The sequence below is a fragment of the Megalops cyprinoides genome, chromosome 2, assembly GCF_013368585.1.
Source record: "Megalops cyprinoides isolate fMegCyp1 chromosome 2, fMegCyp1.pri, whole genome shotgun sequence".
In the NCBI taxonomy this organism is placed as follows: Eukaryota; Metazoa; Chordata; class Actinopteri; order Elopiformes; family Megalopidae; genus Megalops; species Megalops cyprinoides.
The window spans coordinates 39921987-39940647 of NC_050584.1; the positions used below are offsets into that span (position 1 = coordinate 39921987).

Below are 18661 nucleotides of genomic sequence, written 5' to 3' on the forward strand. Positions count from 1 at the left end.
GTTTACATTTATGCAAACTTGACAAGGTATCTTTTACTCCATCAACAGACAGACTATTCTCAGACTGAACACCATTGTCCTGTACAGTGTACCTTTCCACACGTCCCAGTGGAGAAATACAGACACGCTTTCTTCCACACACGTACTCAAATTGCCTGTCACACCAGTAATCAGCTGCTGCCGTTTCATTTGGCTTCCTAATGAAAGCAATCCCATCCCTTTTCACTCCGGCATATCCGAAATAATGACCACCTCCTCCTTTCCTCTGCTCCATTACCCCCTGCCTGGTAATAGTGGGGGAAGAGCAACTGTCTGCTTTAATAAGAAAAGCATGGGTACATTCTCAAACCAGGCAGATTCTGTGCCCTTGCACAGTCCATGACGTTCTGTAAGACTTCTAGATATCTGTCAATATGTTTGTCCTTGGTTATATAGAGCAACCTAGCCATTCACAGGGAGCATGTAGTTAAGATCCCTGAAAATGGGGAAATCCACAAACGTTATACTGTGCCAAAAATAAAGACTTATGCACTAAGAGGATTTGTTTCCGACAGAGAACCACCTGGATGTTCAAAACGGCAGACTGAAAATCTGTGAATGGCCAGGGTCCCCGCCGTGTGCATGGTTGTATGTGTGTGCACGCACTTGTGTCTGAATTGCAAGCTGTGAAAAGCATACACCTGAACACTTTTTGCAGGTCTTCCATTTCATCCTGTATCCAGTAGCTGCAGTGTGCAGTAACCACAGCTCATTAATTTACACAGACAGAGCGTGATGACCTTTATAAACCTTTTAATTTCTTAGTACAAGTGAAAATCTTAAACACAGCTAAATACGTCAAACCTATTGGGATTATTGTAATTGTCATCAGAAATAGCAACAAGGAGAATAATAGTAATCATAACAATATTAGTAACAATAATGATTATTATACTAAAACACTCAATGGTATCAGCTGATCTTTGTTACTCCGTGATTCAGTTCACCACTGACAAAATATTCTCTATTCTAACCTACATCTCTCCATATTAATGCCAATGGTAATGTAGTAGTGATGACAGTATCCAGACTTAAAGTCCATACATGAAATAGGCAAATTTCATAGAAGAACAATAAGCAAAGGCTCAAGGGACACCTCATTTCTGTTTTTGCAGAAGGGTCACGTAACTAAAGGTGAACCAACAAGACTATTTCAGCTCATCTGTGAAGTTTGCAAGGGCAGATCATGGTGTGGATGCGGCAACAGTATGATTATTGAACAGCAGTCAAACAAACCAACTGGAACATCTAATGGCACAGAGAAAAGTAGCTCATCTGACCTCATAGTCAGGCTGTGGCTGACTAGTCAAGTGTTCTAATCATCCATCCATCTAATCAGACACTTTTAACTGATCATGATGTAATCAAAGACATCTGAAGAGTACATGGAATATGACACATGCCTAACAAAAAGTCCTTTCATCTTAAAATGTCCAGAGAGAACCTTCATTAGGGGAACAAGTAAAAAACTTCAAGTATAGTCTCTGATATGGATCCATTTCCAGAGAAGATGGCACTAGAGAAGTTAGTGATTCTGTCGGCCCTCTGGGCAACCACCTAGAATTCAGTCAGTTCCATCTAACGAGAGCATTCCCAAACCAGCGTCAGTCAGTCAGAACAGTGTCCAGCATTCCACAGTACCTGCTGGAACGAGAACCCTGCAAGGTACTCAGGCACATCAGAGAGTCTGGACAAGCACAGGGAAGAGCAGAGATAGGTGTTCAGCTCCTCTGATTGGCAGCTTGTGGGTGGTGTAGTAATGGATGACCTCCGGGATGTTGTCAAAGGGAGGGCTGTTCTGGCCCAGGATGTACTTCCCCTCCTTATTCACTGTGAACTTCATGTGCATGAAGCCTTGGCAGCTCCTGAGGAACAACAAAGTCACATTTCCTCACGCACACCGTGTAACACACATAACAACAAACATTTCACCACAAATCTACAATTCCACTTTCAGTAACAGTGAAAAGTTTAGACACACCTGATTAAGATAGGGGGGGACATGCATTCGAAGACATTTTGACTGGTACTGTACTTGTGGTATACTAGATATGGTATACTAGATAATATTGTCAAGGCTGGAGTCCAGACTGACCAATAGGAACAATGGTTCTGAACTAACCCTTCTATATTGTATAACAAACATAGCGACACTCTTCATAGCATGAGAAATACAAACTGGGTAATAAGTTGTTACGCCCTACATAGAACAATTAAGGCAAGTGCGTGACATGTTGCAACAGCAAAAGGGATTCAATAGAATGACTAGGGTAACACCAAAGGCCCAGTCTGATGTAGTCATGATAAAAAAAAAGAGGAAGACAGTTAAAAGAAGCAGACAGGAGAGATGGGAGTGAATAAGAGGAGAGAAGTAACAGATGGTTGAAGAATGTCATGGTCCCGAAGTCACTTACTGAATAGCTGCTGTACTTTCAGTTCAGCAGGAATACAAATAATGAGCACCTTTTAAAGAAAGGGGAAGGAGGGGAAAGGAAGAAATACAAAAGAGGTGGAAAGAGAGGAAAAGAAAGAGAGAGCAATTCTGCAGGAGCTGGGGAGAGAGTGAGAGTGAAGGGGGCTGAGCATCAGTGAACCACGACCACAACTCCCCTTTAAGAAAGCCAAGGCTGCCATGACGTCGCTTCTAATTATAGAAACAGAGGGAGAACAGAGGGCTCTAATTGGCCGGCTACAGTCAGTCATTACAGCGAGCAGAATCAACGCTGAGTTAAGTGATGTGAACTGCCTGCAACACGCTCTTTTTCACTCATGCACACGGATTGCTGCTCGCTGGCAGAAAACTTCACTGGCCACAGCAAGACAAAGAATCTAACTTCAGTCCAGCACCATTATACGTCTTTGTTTTTTTATTTTTTTTCCTTTGGGCTACCACCACTCATGAGCCACATTAGCAATTAGGGTTGTTTATGTCCACTGCTTGACGGCGAGATAGTACGTTATAACAGGATGTATATAATACATAATGGGGAAAGGAAGGCTGTGTGAATTGGTGGGTGGTACAGTGCAGCCCTTCTCTGGCCTACTGCTCAGACTGCTATGCTGTCCCGGTTGAGTGCTGACTCCCTCCCTGCTCAGGGACACCTGTCAGTTTCGCTTTCATCTCCACTCAGCAACCTCGCACAGGTCTCCTACACCGCAGCTCCAGAGCACTTCAGCAAACGCACAAAGACGAAAACAAACTGCTCTGCTGGAATTCCTGGAAACACAAAGCTACCTCAGAGGAAGAGACTGGCACAGCGCGAACATGTGTGCGTGCTGCGGACAGGAGTGTGTGCGCGCGCGCCCGCGTGTCTCTGTGTGTGGTCTGCAGAGGGTGATTAATATTCATTAGGGACGAGCAGATGCTTTGTGTGAACTCAAGTGTGCTTTACCTGCTTGATCAGCACTCAAAGAGAACAGAAGCAGGGAGCAGAGAGGGAGACAGAGCGAGACAGTAATTAGAGGGAGGAGATTTCTCCTGATAGGCAGCATTACACTGAGTGATGGAGTGTAGTTCCTGAGGGGAAAACAGTGTGGCCGCTATCTCAGAGGAGAAGGGAGAAGGGGGACCAGCGAATGGACCATATTCAATATTAGGGCTATATTTAGTATTAGGGCCATATTCTACATGTGTTTTTCAATCTGCCAGTTAACCTTAATATTTAAGTCAAAGGACACTGGAAGGGGAGTATATATAAGCACTGTGTGTGTGTGTGTGTGTGTGTGTGTGTGTGTGTGTGTGTGTGTAGTGGGGGGGGGGGGGGGGGTGGAAAGTGTATGTGTACCTGAGAGAGAGAGAGAAGTCTGTGCGGCTGGTCTGGCTGTTCCTCACCAGATAGCTGCACTCCTTACACAGAGTAAGCAGAGACTCGGCCTCAGACCGAGACAGAGCTCCATGGTACCACCTGGGACACACAGAAAGGGGAATTTATGGGTAGGTTACATTCAGCAACTCTGTCTAAGTGATTCCAAGTGTCTAATGGCTCAGTAGTGTAGATCAGTATAGCAAAGCTGGTTAAATATATAAACAAGAAAGTGAATCTATCACCATCTATCAACAAAGGACTGTTCAATACAGTTCACTTCTCAGTAAGACAAAGCTGTTAGCATATGCTATACATATTTCTCACAAGGGAAAGTCATTGTTGAGATATTTCAGACTGGTAATTTTATTGGTTTTCACTACAGCATTCAGACTGGTATGTTATACAGGACCAATGGGGCCACGAGCCACAACAGCACACAGGAGTTGCTTGATGGGGGTACTTACACCTGTTTCTCCAGGGGCAAGGTGGGGTCCACTCTCTCCCCCAGCATAGTGTGAGGGTCTGCGGGCTTGCGTAACTTGGTGGCTCCAGCCAGGGGGCTGGAGCGTGGTGGCCGCAGGCGCTCTGTGGGCGACGAGGAGTGCTCCCACTCTGCACCATCAAACTGCACTGTACAGAGAGACACAGCTCAGAGGTTAGGATGACAGGCCTCGAACAGAGCAGCCAACTGAAGCCAAACCTGAGGAAGAGGAGGGAGGAGACTAGCAGAGACACTACAGGGCTGGCAAAGCAGTGGGTGGGAGGAAGGGCTTTGAGTGAGTGCCTGTGGAACAGATGAGGAATTGTGAGCTGGGTGCAGACACTGCAAGGCCTTAGAGGAAAAGAGTGCAGGGTGACCAAAGGAAGGCATGAGGAGAAGATGCTGCAGAGGATCATGGGAGAAGTGAGCTGGGGGCAGATCCCTGAGCAGCAGGGTTCCAGGTTGCACCAGTGAAGCGGACAGTGACTCAGAGTGACTCTGTGCACAGTGCTGGCAGAGTGTTAGTGCAGCTAACAGGCAGGGCAGACAGGGGGCGCTGTAGGGGGGGGTCCAGGGTGAGAGGTCACCTTGCTCTCTGAGGGGGGGCTCCTCCTCCAGCTGCCCCACTGGTGGGGGCCAGGGCAGGTCAGCAAACTCTTTAATGTCTACTGAGGGAATGGGGCAGAGACCGAGGAGCATAAGAAAGAGAGAGAAGAGAGAGGGGGAGGAGAGAAAAGGGGATATGGAAAAAGCACCAGTGACAAAAGAGGGGCAAGACAGAAAAGAGAAAAGAAAGAAAGAGAGATATAACAAGAAAGTGACTGAAAAGAGGACAGACCAACAACGGGCCCTTGAGCAGAAGAGGTGGTGCCATTTGCTGCGAGTTAGGGACCAGCACTGGAAACGTACAGAGAGAATGGAAGACAGGCATGTGTGACTCACATCGATTCATTGTCTTACACAGCTCACTAAAACAATGCCAATCATGTGACATTCATTACTGCGGCATCAGTAACACACATGCACCCACTGCCACACTTGTGACATACACAATCGCTGGCAGCATAAACTGCACATGGCGGACTGTGAAACAGGATTACAAAAGCCAAAATGACACAAGAGAGGGGGGTGACATCTTTATGAGATGAAAAACTTGCAGCCTCCCCCTCCCCGGGTTTTAGGACATCAAAGCAAGGAGAGTGGCCATTTAAAAAAGAAACAGGCTGTACATACACCCCACCTCTCGCTGGTTAATTATTGAGCAGACAGACACACTCCAGCACTTTCACTCGCTCTCTGTGAATTATTGATGCATGGCGCAGTACAATGGTCCCATCTGGAAACCAACAGACCCAGCAGAACCCATGATTAAACTGTGACCCCGCCCCCTCCAGAAAACCCGCTCCCCTGCCTTCCACTTGACCCCTCGCTCAGGACGGAGCGGAGAGGGGGATCACAGCAAGATCACGGGGTAAGAATGACTCACGATAAGACAAAAGGACAAGGGGAGGAACCCGGTGAAGGAAATGAGCTCGCTTGAGTGGAGAGAGTTTCATGTCACAGTATGTGCACAGGACTGACTGGGGGGATTCAAGGTTTCTCTCAGCACTTCTCAGATCTGTGTGTGTGTGTGTGTGTGTGTGCATGTGACGCATTCATACTACAGATATATTCATACAAGTGGAAGGGAAGTGCTTTTAAAACTATGTAGCTACCTCGTATTAATACGCCTGCACAATTCTTAAACTGTATTTGCGTTTCTTTCCTATGTATTTACCAGTTAGGTGTGTCTGTGTGAGTGTGCATGTGCCTGTGTGTTTGTGTGAGAGACAGAGAGAGAAAGAGAGCGAGAGAGAAAAAAAGAGAGAATGTTCATGCTACAGACTACATGTAGTTTTTTGTACAAGTGCGTGCATTTAAACCATGTACCTAGCTGGTGTTATATGCTTACACTTAAAACATGCTTGTGATTCTTACATTTCTGCAGTGCTGGTGTGCTTTTTTTCAGTCCCAGGGCAGTGTGTGCATGTGTATGGAAATGTCGCTGGGACTCCCAGTGTGACCGTATTCTGAAAGCAGTCTGACACTAGGCCCTGAATTAACCCTTTGTAACTCCCCGATGACATCAGCTCTGCCCCCCCTCCCATGTCTGTCGGCGCTTGTCACTGTGACAAAGGGCAGCCCCTCGCTCTCCGTCCCCCTGGCCCCACTACCCCTACACACCACTGCTGAGCTGCCACTCAGCTCAGGTCACATCTGGCCTGAATCAGGGAAACGCTCCCACAGAATGACTGGAGCTCCCTAACACCACAGATAAGAGGGGCAATTTTGTAGATTTCTTCAAGACAAGAAAATTCTACATACACACACAGTGACAGCTGATATTAGTACCTGTTGTCTCGAATCAATCCAGTCAGCTGGAATCTTTGCCTCTCTCTGGGCTGAATAATTATTTGGAACACTATAGTTATTTAAATCAAGGCTGCACTTACATCTGCCCGATATATCTGCGTTCATTTGCATTTTGGCAGTATTGGCAGTCATCTACTCCAAACAGGTTTTTGAGTGACGTTCTGTTGACAAATAGCATGCGTTAATATGCAGAGATACACTGACTGCCATTGTAATGCTGAAGATTGACTACCTCCCCCATTGTTAAAATAAAATGCGGAGAGAAACAGAAAGGGGACCTCTAGATATCACCTTTTAGAAAAAAAATCGCACCAAGGCTGTGAAAGACAGAGATGGTATAATTAGCATATTCACATTTTTCATGACATCTCCTTGTAGGTTTATTTTCCTGTCAAATTTGGTCTTGGCAGTTGTCCTACTCCTCCCCCTCTCCCTCATTTTACACCAAGACACAGACACAAGTGGCTCTCGTTGCTACACACAAGCCAATTGCCGTTCCACCGACGGCAGACAATTAACACCCTATTGTGGTGTTGAAGGCACATGGGCTCCCGCTCATTAGGAGGACACTAACGTGAGAGTGACGCGCGCGCGCTGTCGGCCAGCGCGCCGGACTACAGACTGTCTCTGCTCTGCCGCCGACGAGTGTCTGCACAATATCAGGTCACTGACCACGAAGGCCGCTTCATGAAGTCAAACAAGGACGCTTTGTGGCCATTCGCTCCCCGCGTCTGCTTTAGCTGTTGATTTAACCTCACCTTCTCCTGTTCCGTTTCGCCGCCACTCCCAGCGGCTCCGTTTGCACCTTGCTGTGTATTCTGCGCTCATCTCCGCTCCATTCATTCCTCTCCTCATCATCATCCTCTCATGTAAGTGCTACATTACCTCTCTCCCCACTGCGCCCCTCCGCTCCCCCCGCCCCCCGGCCCCCGCCCGCCCGCTCTGCACATGAGGGAGATGGAATCACAGAGGACATGTCTTTTCATTAGCGTCAGCGATGCTGGGCGCAGAGAGAGAGAGAGAGAGAGAGAGAGAGAGAGAGAATCAGGAGAAGAGGTTCCTGCGCCAAGCAAATTGATAGAGAGGCAAGCCAGGCTCCCCCGGGGCCCCCCTAACAGCCATCTGACCGACAGGGACACACAGGCTCAGAATGTCTCTCTGTCGCAAACACATACTCTCACCCTCATAAACACACACACGCACACACACACACACACACACACACACACACACACACACACACACACACACACACACACACACACACACACACACACACATGCTCTCTCTCACTCCCCAGAAAGTATTTTGAAAAACCTTTCCGTAAGAATGCATCCCATCCATACTTTTAGGATTTGGCTGCAACGCTGAATCCAGCATTAAAGATTTGGCCAAATACTGAACCAAATCCCTAATCCTACTTATTCTATGAACACAAGCACCAAATGTGAAGTCAGACAAGAGTTACATTAAGAATAATGAAGTCATTGTTCTTGTCTGCCATTTGTGTTTTTAATTTTCACTCGAATCTTTCTCTTTATTCTACACAACAAATGAGCGCTGCTGCGGGCCTGCAGTCAACAGCCTCAGTCCAAAATGGCACTTCTGTCATGGTGTGATCATTATGAATGCAGTGTGAAGCTGCACAGATGTAAGACCATGTAGGACACTCGCATGTCCATATGTCATTTGTAAATGCTAATTCTTTCTTGCTGATGTATCAGAAACAACTCTGGCACTCAAGAAGCAGATATTCCTACCCCTAGTTTGAAAGGATACTGCAAAAAAATTATTTAGTTGACATACAATTTCTCCTAATGGATTTTCTTAAGTGCTTCATTATGGCCTTTTACATATCAGGTATTTTTATAAGGAAAAAACTGCTGAGATGGGAATTTACATTTTGGTTGGAGCAGTCTAGTTGTAAATCTAAGGTTATCAACAACCATTGAGTTGAGTGAGGCAATATATCCCGCATTACCATCATCTTAATGACTGCGGAATGAATCACTTGAGTATGAGGGCTGTCCAAAGTCCATTGCTGCGCTTGCAGGCTGCTAGTAGTTTGAGTTGCATTTCCTTCCTGGGTCTGAAGCTACCACAGCCTTCCCATTGTACTGTTCTGTGGTGTCAATAGAATCATGGCAGCTGCTACTGCTAATTGCAGTGGACCTGTCATCAATCAAACACTTAAGTTTTAGTAATGGCAAGGCTGTATATTGCCCTGGCTCCTTTCCACTGCAAGATAATACTGCAATGCACATATGTCACATTAGCCAAATCACCATCTTTCTGCATTTTTCCATTTTTTCCTGTGACAGAATTCATTGTGGCACACAGCACTAAAATGTAGTCGCCAGTGGCATTGCATCAGCATTTGGAAAACACAAACCCATGTCAGTGTCAGGCACATAAGAGTTTGGTTTTTTAGAGGTAAGACACACATTTTTAGAGGCATTTGGGTTCAACCAAACTCTTAAGGTTTGGTGAGTCAAACCCGAATGCCTCTAAAGATCTGAGGAATACAGCTGAATTGGAACACCTGGGTTTGATATTTCTTCACTTTTTGGGCAAAACTCACATGTAAACAAATATTTATAGGTGATTCCTTTTCACACCTACTAAATCCAGCTATTTTTCTTTTCTGAATCTAAACTAAAAATAATCTTCAGTTTCTGATTTGTACATTTTTTTTCCTGGTGTGCTACTTACACTACCGACATGCAGTGCATTTCAGCAGCAGTGGCTGACAATAAGTGTGCCTGCAGAAGGTGGACACTGACTCATTCTTCCATCATTTTCAAAAGGCAGCAATGCTGCCAGTAGCCACAGCATTTTAAAATTGAGTATGCATTTGCCTGTTTGGTCTGTGACCTATTGTTCGTATTACATCATGAACTGAGGATATGAATCTATCCAAGGCAGATTACATGGTCTATTACACAACAAAGCACCATGAAAGCATGGAAACAGATGGATCATAATGACAATTTTAGCCATACACAGCAGTGCATGACGACAAGTTCAGTAAATAAAACAAAATAACAGTAAAAAGTAAGTTTTGTGACACAGAAAGGGGAGAGGTGATTGAGGGCCAGGAGTTCCTCCACTGGTGGCTCCACCCCTTCCCTAGCTCACACTACACCTTTCCAACACAGGACACACCTGACAGGCGTGTTCATCAACACTAGATAAAACGGAGCTCTGGCACCTGTGCCGGGGGTGGGAGAGAGAAGGATTTACTGTTGTGAGCAGTGGAAGTAGCGTGTATAACGGAATCTACATTAGTGTATGACCTTGTTCGGAGGAGAACCTGGATTGTGTTTTGACCTGTGTTTGGACTGGATTTGCCTTTTGGATTATCCCTGTTGGTTTTGTATCCCCGATTCCCCCCCCGACTAAATGCCCACTGTTTGCACGGCAGGAATCATATTTGCTGTGGTCTTGTGATATTATCGCACATGTGCTAGCATTTTGAGGCTCGGCCTCTCACCGTGTTACAATATGTACTAGCAGTGTTTCAGTATTTATGTCATCATTTGGCAGCATTTACTGTGCGGTGTGCAAAAGCTACAGTACGGCATTCCTCCTTTCATGCACCGCGTGGGTTACACGTCTGTGACTTGTGCTCAGCGGGTCTCTACCAGCTCTCCTGACCCATTAGCTTTTCCAATCATGAACAATGTAAATAAATGGAAATGTTGCATTTCCTAACTTAATAAAACACACAAGGTAAAAACAAAACACCACTGTGGGACATCATTTGACTGAAACAGAGGTAAATTACCAGAGACCATTTTCTACATATGCATATCTGAGAGGGTTTGACACAGTTAAGCTAAAATTACCCAGCTGATAAGTGAAACTAAGAAAACCTGGCAATGGAATTGTCCAGCGCCATAACAGTCAGAATGATCAAAACCTGAGACAATCAGAACTCTAGAGGTAGCTTGGTGTCCTCCTGTATTTCTTGATCGCGGGCTGCCAGTGTTAACAACTGATGTAATTGGCTAGATATTGACAGCTTTGGGCTGCTATAATTAAAACCTGCTGGACTGAAACATGCCAGCACCAGGAGCAATTACTACCGTCTTACAGTTCAAATTAATTTAAAAAATGCACACCAGGCTCGAATCAAAATGCACACACAGATGTTTGCATTCCCATTACTTCGCAGCATTAATGCACAATTCCTCACACACATACAGCTCCTACATTTAAAATAATGCAGACACACAAAAGGCCATCCCTCAGATGACACTTTGTCGATACCCACTCAATCACGCACCCACGTGGACATGTCCGCGAGCTCTTCCAGGTCCACAGCTCAGTGACCTATTCTGAATCAGCAGAGCGTTCTCACCCGTCCTCACACCTGACTGCGGTTGGCGGCTGGTGATAATCAGCACTACAGAAGGCGGCAGTGGTGGGGTGGCGAGGGGGTGGGGTGGAAAAAGGGGGGGGGGGGGGTTGTCGATGATGATGAAGAGAGAGGAGGGGAGCTGCTGGCAGGAAGAGATGCCCCGCCGCCCCCTGCTGTAGCTTATCTGCGCTCGTGTGTCAGATCAACGGGGAGGGACAGCCCTGTCACCGCTGGAGGGATGTGCGCGGTGGAGAGGGAGAGGGTGTCGTAGCGTGACTGATTGCACCCCTCCACGGTGTCGCCCCCCCCGCCCTTCCTTCCTCCCCTCTCCTCAGCAGCTGTCATTAATTCTGTCCTCTCCGCTTGGAGCTGGGGCCGCTGAATCACAGGGATCCGGCTCGCGCATCAAATCTGCCGTAACCTTGGATGTTCCCCTGCCTTACGTTTTTTTTTTTTTTTGTCAGCGCGGCTCAAGGTTCAAAGCCCTTCACATTACTCCACTAAACAACAGCAGAGTTCTGGGGTTTAGGATTGCTGGCATGGAAATTCGTTTCATTTCAGCTTTGAGCAATCGATCTGCCGCAAACAGACCGTGTCCGGAGTTCCAAAGGTGGAAACGCTGAATGCCTTTCCCATCTGCATTTGTTTAATGGTCTTAACGGTAAACGATCCTGTCCGAGAGTGCACGTTCTGATACAGGGCGAGAGAATCATTTTCCCCCATAAATTAAGATTAAGGTTCACACAGGACCAGCTCGGGGCTCGTATTACAGGACCCTGTAAGTGCTGCCACAGTAATATGATTTGAGTGCACACCTCTCAGATTTGACCAGTTGGTGCCGGCTTCCGCAGGCCACTGGCTTTGTTAGCACAAGATCAGCCATGCACATATGAGCAGGAAGTTGATTAAACAGAGGCACAAGATGGAGGGAGGGAGAGGGTGGAAGACTGAAAGGACAAGCAAGCTGATTTATGCCCTGTCACTTTGACCTCATGGCTCTCAATACAGCTCAATTAAGCACAACCCCCCCCCTTGTATGAATTCACTGCCAACACACCAGTTACACATGCGCACGTATGCTGCACGCACACAAACGGTTATTGCTGCTTGTGTACAGATCCTGATGAACATAAGGTACACACACATACGCACGTAGGAGCCTGGCAGTTTCTATCAGAAAGGGAGGCCATCGTGCGGCCGTTCTGAGCATGTGGCAGAGGGCCAGGCTGGCAGCTAGAGAGAGCCTGCGTGGGTGAGTCTACGGTCAGTACCTGCGAAGGCCTTGGAGATATGGTCCTTTTTCCACTCCCAGGGCTGGTCGTACTCGTCGGCGGGCCGCTCGTCGTCCTGGGGCAGGCGGCTCTCCCTCCCGTCGTCCGTCAGCCCCACGTGCCCCCGTCCTCGCTCCTCGTAAGGGGTATCATAGAGCTGGACGCCACCCCTCGACCGGCCACCGCCCGGGCCCCGCTGCAGCTCTGAAAGACAGGGGAGAGAGTGCTTAGGAAATACAGGCCTCATATTTCATGAAAATAACTGACGCACAGTATTCAAACCAATGGGGGGAGCAAAAACAGAATAAGGGAGCAACACGCGCAAACATTACATTGTTTGTACATGGTCCTGCTGCAGCTTGTAGAATAATTAAAATGCCTGTTGGATGACAACACAATTTGAATGAGAGTGAGACAATTTGTATTTGCACAGCTTGTGTGAAGCAGGGAAGGTCACACTGAGAGGCTTTGAAGAGGTCGGCTCTCTGTGCTCGTTGGAGACTGAGCCGTGAAGCTCACAGGCATCCCACTAATCTAGTCTGTAATCCTGTAGTGCAGTGTTACTCACAATAGCATTTTCATTTCAATTGTCATTAGGTTCACAGCTTGTAGTATGTGGGTGCAGCGGTGAGACTCTAAACCACAGTTTTCCCAACCAGCGAAAATGTTGGCGTGACCTTGAAGTATGTGTCGGGAGATTGATGAAGAAATTGAATTCCTGAACATAAAAATCAATCGCCCCTCTAACAACATGTCAATCACTGAGCCTCAGTTGAGTAAACAAGAGTTGCATTACCAATGTGCACATTTCACTGAACGTCAGAGACAAACAGATAAAAGCCAGTAGCAGATACATTGTTGTATGAATAGAATTACCATAGAGGGGGCTTCAAATATGAGAACAAGAGAGTGAGACAGTGAGAAAGAGGGATGAGGGGAGAGAAGGGAAGAGACAAACTTTAACCTTCAGATGACACACTGCTATTGGGCGCCCTTGCCGTCTCCATGGCGACAACAGATGCCCTGGGGACAGACCCTGAGGCGCAGGGAGGCGGAGGGGGGAGCTAGTTTTGATGTAAAGTGATTCAGACATAGGCACAGGAGAGCTAAATCCTGCTGTACCTGAGCAGGGTGGGGGGGGGAGCCCCAGTGTCAAAGAGCAAGCAGGAGACAGCAGCAATCAGCATAGAATGATAGGAAATGGCAAAATCTAAATCAGAAATGGATTTAACCTGATGGGCAGGAGAAAGGGGTATAACCAGGGGCCCTGGAGGAAGTGGAGAATCTATTTAGCTATGAAATGAGTTGGAACACCCAGTGACAGGAACACCTGGAGGCAGGTTACAAACCCAGCACCTTTTCCATTCACAGACCAGTTTATCACAAACGCAAATTTATGATGGAGACAGTTAAAGAATAGTATCCAGCAGCCAAAGATTCAAACTATTTGAAAGGGCTCAAAATATTCGATATTTCCAGGGATTTGCGCACGCACAAAGAACCCCAAGGCCTGAAACAAAATAACTAATTACATTCATTCCAGATGACTGACGAATGCATGGAGATATTCTTGGGACAATATGCAGCCAGTCGCCTTGTAGCACTCCTATTCTTCTCTTTCAGAATCAGAAGGGCGCTCCCAAACGCGCACCTGGCTCTGTTTTTAGCTCCCCTCATTTCTAACGAGCGCCTGCAGACAAACTGCAAATGACTGAGTTCTGGGTTTGCCTCGGCTCAGCTAACAACCCGGAGGACCGAAACCTCTTACTCCTGTTCAGCGGCTGTGAACTGCTTCTGACCAGAAGAAATCCAGCTAAGACTACAGCTAAAGACACGTATTCGCTCTCAGACTGATCAAAGCTCTCAAGGCCCCCCCAGGGACTGGGAGAATTTACAGCAGGGAGAGTGTGGCTCACTACATCAGTGAGAGACACTGGGATATTAAAGGCAAATAGAAAAAGACACTTCTGTATCAGGTGAAAATGGAAGGTCAGAGGAGAGTGCAGAGGAGCAAAAAAAAAAAAAAAAAAAAAGGAAAGAGCATTTTAAAGTATGTGAGAAGCACTGACAGATAAGAACAGCAATGGCCAGTGGACGAAAGCAAAAAAAGTGAGGCACAGAAACCCAAACATACCAGACAGACTAGACATTGTGGTACATTAAAGTACAAAGACAATGCTGGGGATAAGAGAATGCTCAGTGCATGCAGTGGAACAGAATAAGACATAAAGAGACCCCAGACTCACCTGTAATGACCCTTTGCGCCTCATAAGGCTCCATGTAGCTATTATTTTCAGATGGTACTGGTTCCAGCTCAGGCTCTGGCCGTGACTCGAGGCGGGCGTCAAACGGGTCAGAGTAATCTGTGTCTCCTACAGCTGGGGCTGACGGGACCACCTGAGAAACAGAAATAAAGCAAATGAGACATTTTTTTATCTACGTGGACCTCTATCTCGCGCACGGACGGAGGCACCACAGCAGCAGCTCCACCTTTATTCACACCGCTACTGGAAATTCAGAGGGGAATTGACTTTGAGTGAGGCTGAATTAGAAATGAGATAATCTTAGTAAATATGCTATGATTTCCACTTCTTTGGCAAGAGATACCCACAGTAATGTGAGTGGGTGTGTCAGTCTCTGCATCTGAATCTATGTACTGCCAGTCTCGCTCAAAGAAGGTGTCAGAGGTCAGCTGGCACACTTACAATTACAGAGCATGCCATATGGTCACACACAGAAGCTTACCAAATCTGAATGCATATACCAGCATTCAAGGTGCAATCACTTAACCAAAGCACGTACCAAAATCCAGACAATGCCTGACTGAACACACACACGCGGTTACATGCATTCCCTTGTTAATGCTGCATAACAAGTTATCGACAAGCAGCAATTTGCCACGTTGGTGACAATTCCCCGTGAACAGCATTCCTTGGTTGGCCCTTGAGACTGGGAAATTAATGAGCGCTATCAGAGCACAACGTGTAGCCTGGACACTCACACAGCGATGCGTCAGGCCTGTACTTCACATCTTAAGCCGTGCGCTTCCCGCATTCTCCGTGAGAAAGGTGTAAAGCAGAGCATGCAATCATCACTCCCCTCCGACTGACTCACTACGTTCCGGACACCCACAGTAAGACCAGAAACTGTGAGCGCTCAGGGAGGCACTGGGTATTGACCAGAAGATGGGTATGCGTGCGCACCGTGATTTGTGCATGGAATCATAACACTCCAGCAGTGCAGCTGCTCAGCTGAGGTTTCCACTCATCTGCAGACAGAACACCTAAGTCCCTCTACAGCTCTGTCAGCTTCTGCACATTTTATAACAGGCTGAACATCATGAGGGTGCAGGCTTGGGGTCTCCTTCAGGTTATACAACGTCAAGCAATCCTCACATGTAATGGTTCTTACATATTCCCTGAAGTAAAATTAAAATGCACGACATACTCAGCTTGATTTACGTCGCACTGCGCTTTGAATGTTGTGGGTATTGCTTGCATTTGGGTTGAAGCAGGTACTGCAAAACACCCAGTCGAAGGCAGCGCTTCATACCGATTGCGACCAAGTTCACATACAGCTTTTGCATATGACGAAAAAAAGGGCTACATCGTCTCTGAAGGAACCACAAGAGGAGCAACATGTAGTGTTTGCACGTACGTTTCCTTCGCTAAAGGCCCACGATGCCATCACACTGCGCAATAATCCAAACGCTATTTATTATTAATAAAATGACAGCTCCAACTTGAGGGGCTCTCAAAATTCGCACCTCATCGTCCATCCCGTGGTGACCGGTAAAGTAGTCAAAGAGAAGAGCTAATAAGCCCAAGCTACAATATAACGTGAAGTCGTGAGAGTATGCTTCATGTCTTATTAAAAGGCCCGTACTGTACACACCACACTGGCATTATTAATTACGTCAGACAGATATGCAGAACCAGGCTTGTCAGGAGTCAAATTAGGAACATGTGGATTCGTCAGTGAGTCGTATCCAGAGTAGGATGTACACTTTTTTTTCCAACTAAAACATGCCGTGCTTAATACACCCGCCTAAGATTTAAGGGCTGAAAAATCTCACACACCAGTACGTTTTAAAGACTGAAATTATTAGCAATTTTCAAATAATAACTGATTCATACTTGTAGTCAAGACACGTGCTGCACGTTCAGAAATTAACGACTAAGTAGACATGAAGGCAACACTGCGTTCTGTTCTGACAGGACCTAGACTCTCTGTCAAAGAAAGAACTGTGCCGCAGATTCACAGGGAGAGCAAACAGTCTTGTCTACAATTACCATAATTTCATTACACCGAATTATTGTAGCTGAGAGAATTGTTAGCGGACGCGAATACAATTTTTTCAACCACGACTTACGGGTTCTGATGGCTCCTCGATAGATACAGCACTCAGAAGGATCTTGCTTCGACCAAGGTCTTGCGATTCCACCTTGATGAGTCGGTGCTTGGGCGATACAGTCTTCATGTCCAAACTGGTGGACTTCAACGGCGAGCCAAAGGCAGGGTGGGACAGGTCTTCCATCCCAGAGTCGTTTCGAGCCCGCTCCGCGTCCTGGTACGGATCTTCGAAGTCCAAGTTTTTCTGAACTCTGTAGGCCTTCAGTATCTCGCTCTCCGTGTAATCGGGTTTCGGCGGTTGAGGAGGCACACGCTTGCCGCCGAAACTCAAATAATCTTTCAGCCACTTTGCCATTTCTCTACTATGAGAAGTGCTCAACACATCAGCCGTGGACACTTTTGGTTACTATTGTAGGTCAGACACTGCCCTGATTATTAAATTAACTTCGCCAATTTAACCCTAACGTACGTTATCAAGTCAAAATACTTGCATTGTGTACCGATGTAGGCCTATAAGATATGTAGGAACCAGTTTGTGTCTGAAAATAAAGCACATGGAAGCTTAAATATTAATACAGCTCCTGCGTTTGAAATGCAGGACAACGCGCCTTAAATCCAGAGAATAATCCTCAAATCCACCGTCCCAAAACACACGTGGCCAGTCTCTAGCGCACAGATCTGAGGCACGGAGCAACCAACACTTTCTCTGCAAGAGCCGACAGCTGGCATTGATCTGCAGGTCGCGGCTCCGGGAAACAATAACACAGTCTAGACTGAGCTTGGGAACTCCAGCTTTAAGTGAATCTAAACATTTTAGCAATAAGAGCTGTTTAAACCTCTTCAGCAAATTTTAATTTAAATACCTTTTCGCAGAAATTGGGGTTAAACAAAGTAGACTTTGTTGTTCGACAGTTTTCTATTACAGGTGTTCAAATATCTGATTCTGTCTTTAAGGGAAGTACAGAATCAGACAATGTTTTAAAGCTATTGTGTATTATGTAAAAATTTTAATTATCGAATGTCCAACACGAGCTGTGTAGCTAACTGATGATCGTTTTCATTTTAACATATAAAGCGGTCTCATAATTACCGTTCCGTACTCATACTAAGCTCATAATTACCGTTGATACTAAGATAAGAGCAGCGACCGCAACCTGACATTTTAATTTAAACAACCCAAAGGCGCCGGGTGCAGTACTGTTGGGCATACATTTCCAATTTACAACGAAAGCATCGTGACAAACGAATTACTCATTGTACAACAAAATCAAGCCAGGGCAATAAAATTGCTTGTTCAACTTTATCGTATTGAGCTGTTAACAACTCTTTGTCGAAAACACGTACAATAACAAAACTACGCTTTGGGAGTCTTTAACATGTTAAGGCAAACGAGAAAACGCAATGACGGAGGAACTCATTCATGGGAAAAGTTTACCTTATTCCTGCTATTCCCCTGAGAATAGCCTTGTTTCACCCAGGTTTGTCGCAGTTTCATATTTACTGTCCTTCGTCCATTTTAGTATGACATAAATCATTAAAGTAGATTACGGAGTAGGCGATTTAAATTAAACTAGTTTACGCCTAACAGTTAAAATGACAAAGGAAAACACATTTAACCGCAAAACAGTTTATTTCAGATATACTCTCCCACAAAAGAGTAGGCTAACAGATGAAGTAAGTTACACACAAACCCCCGTGGGACCAAAGATACGACACTATTCCGTTTCATTGTGTGACATTTTACCTTCATCACTATCCATATTGGTGTCAAAATGCAGACTGAATAAGCATTTAATGATTTTGTAACTGCATCTAGGCTTTATGTCAATGTGTGCATAAGAGCAAGTTTGTATACGCACGCTTCGATGTATCCACAACAATCCGGGGTTTACTGACAGTGAGAAGGACTCCGAGACTAACCTTTTTGGATCCTATC

General features: G+C 46.0%; 1 protein-coding gene across 1 annotated transcript; it reads right to left on the bottom strand.

Annotated features, from left to right (window-relative positions):
* Positions 1–1717: 1717 nt before the first annotated feature.
* Positions 1718–17690, bottom strand: shdb (Src homology 2 domain containing transforming protein D, b). The gene is made up of 7 exons (XM_036521922.1): positions 16745–17690; positions 14619–14769; positions 12373–12576; positions 4914–4991; positions 4310–4475; positions 3825–3944; positions 1718–1904 (listed from the first exon to the last, which is right to left on the bottom strand). Exons 1-7 carry the CDS (start codon positions 17078–17080, stop codon positions 1718–1720), a joined length of 1242 nt encoding a protein of 413 aa, XP_036377815.1. The 5' UTR covers positions 17081–17690.
* Positions 17691–18661: the final 971 nt, after the last annotated feature.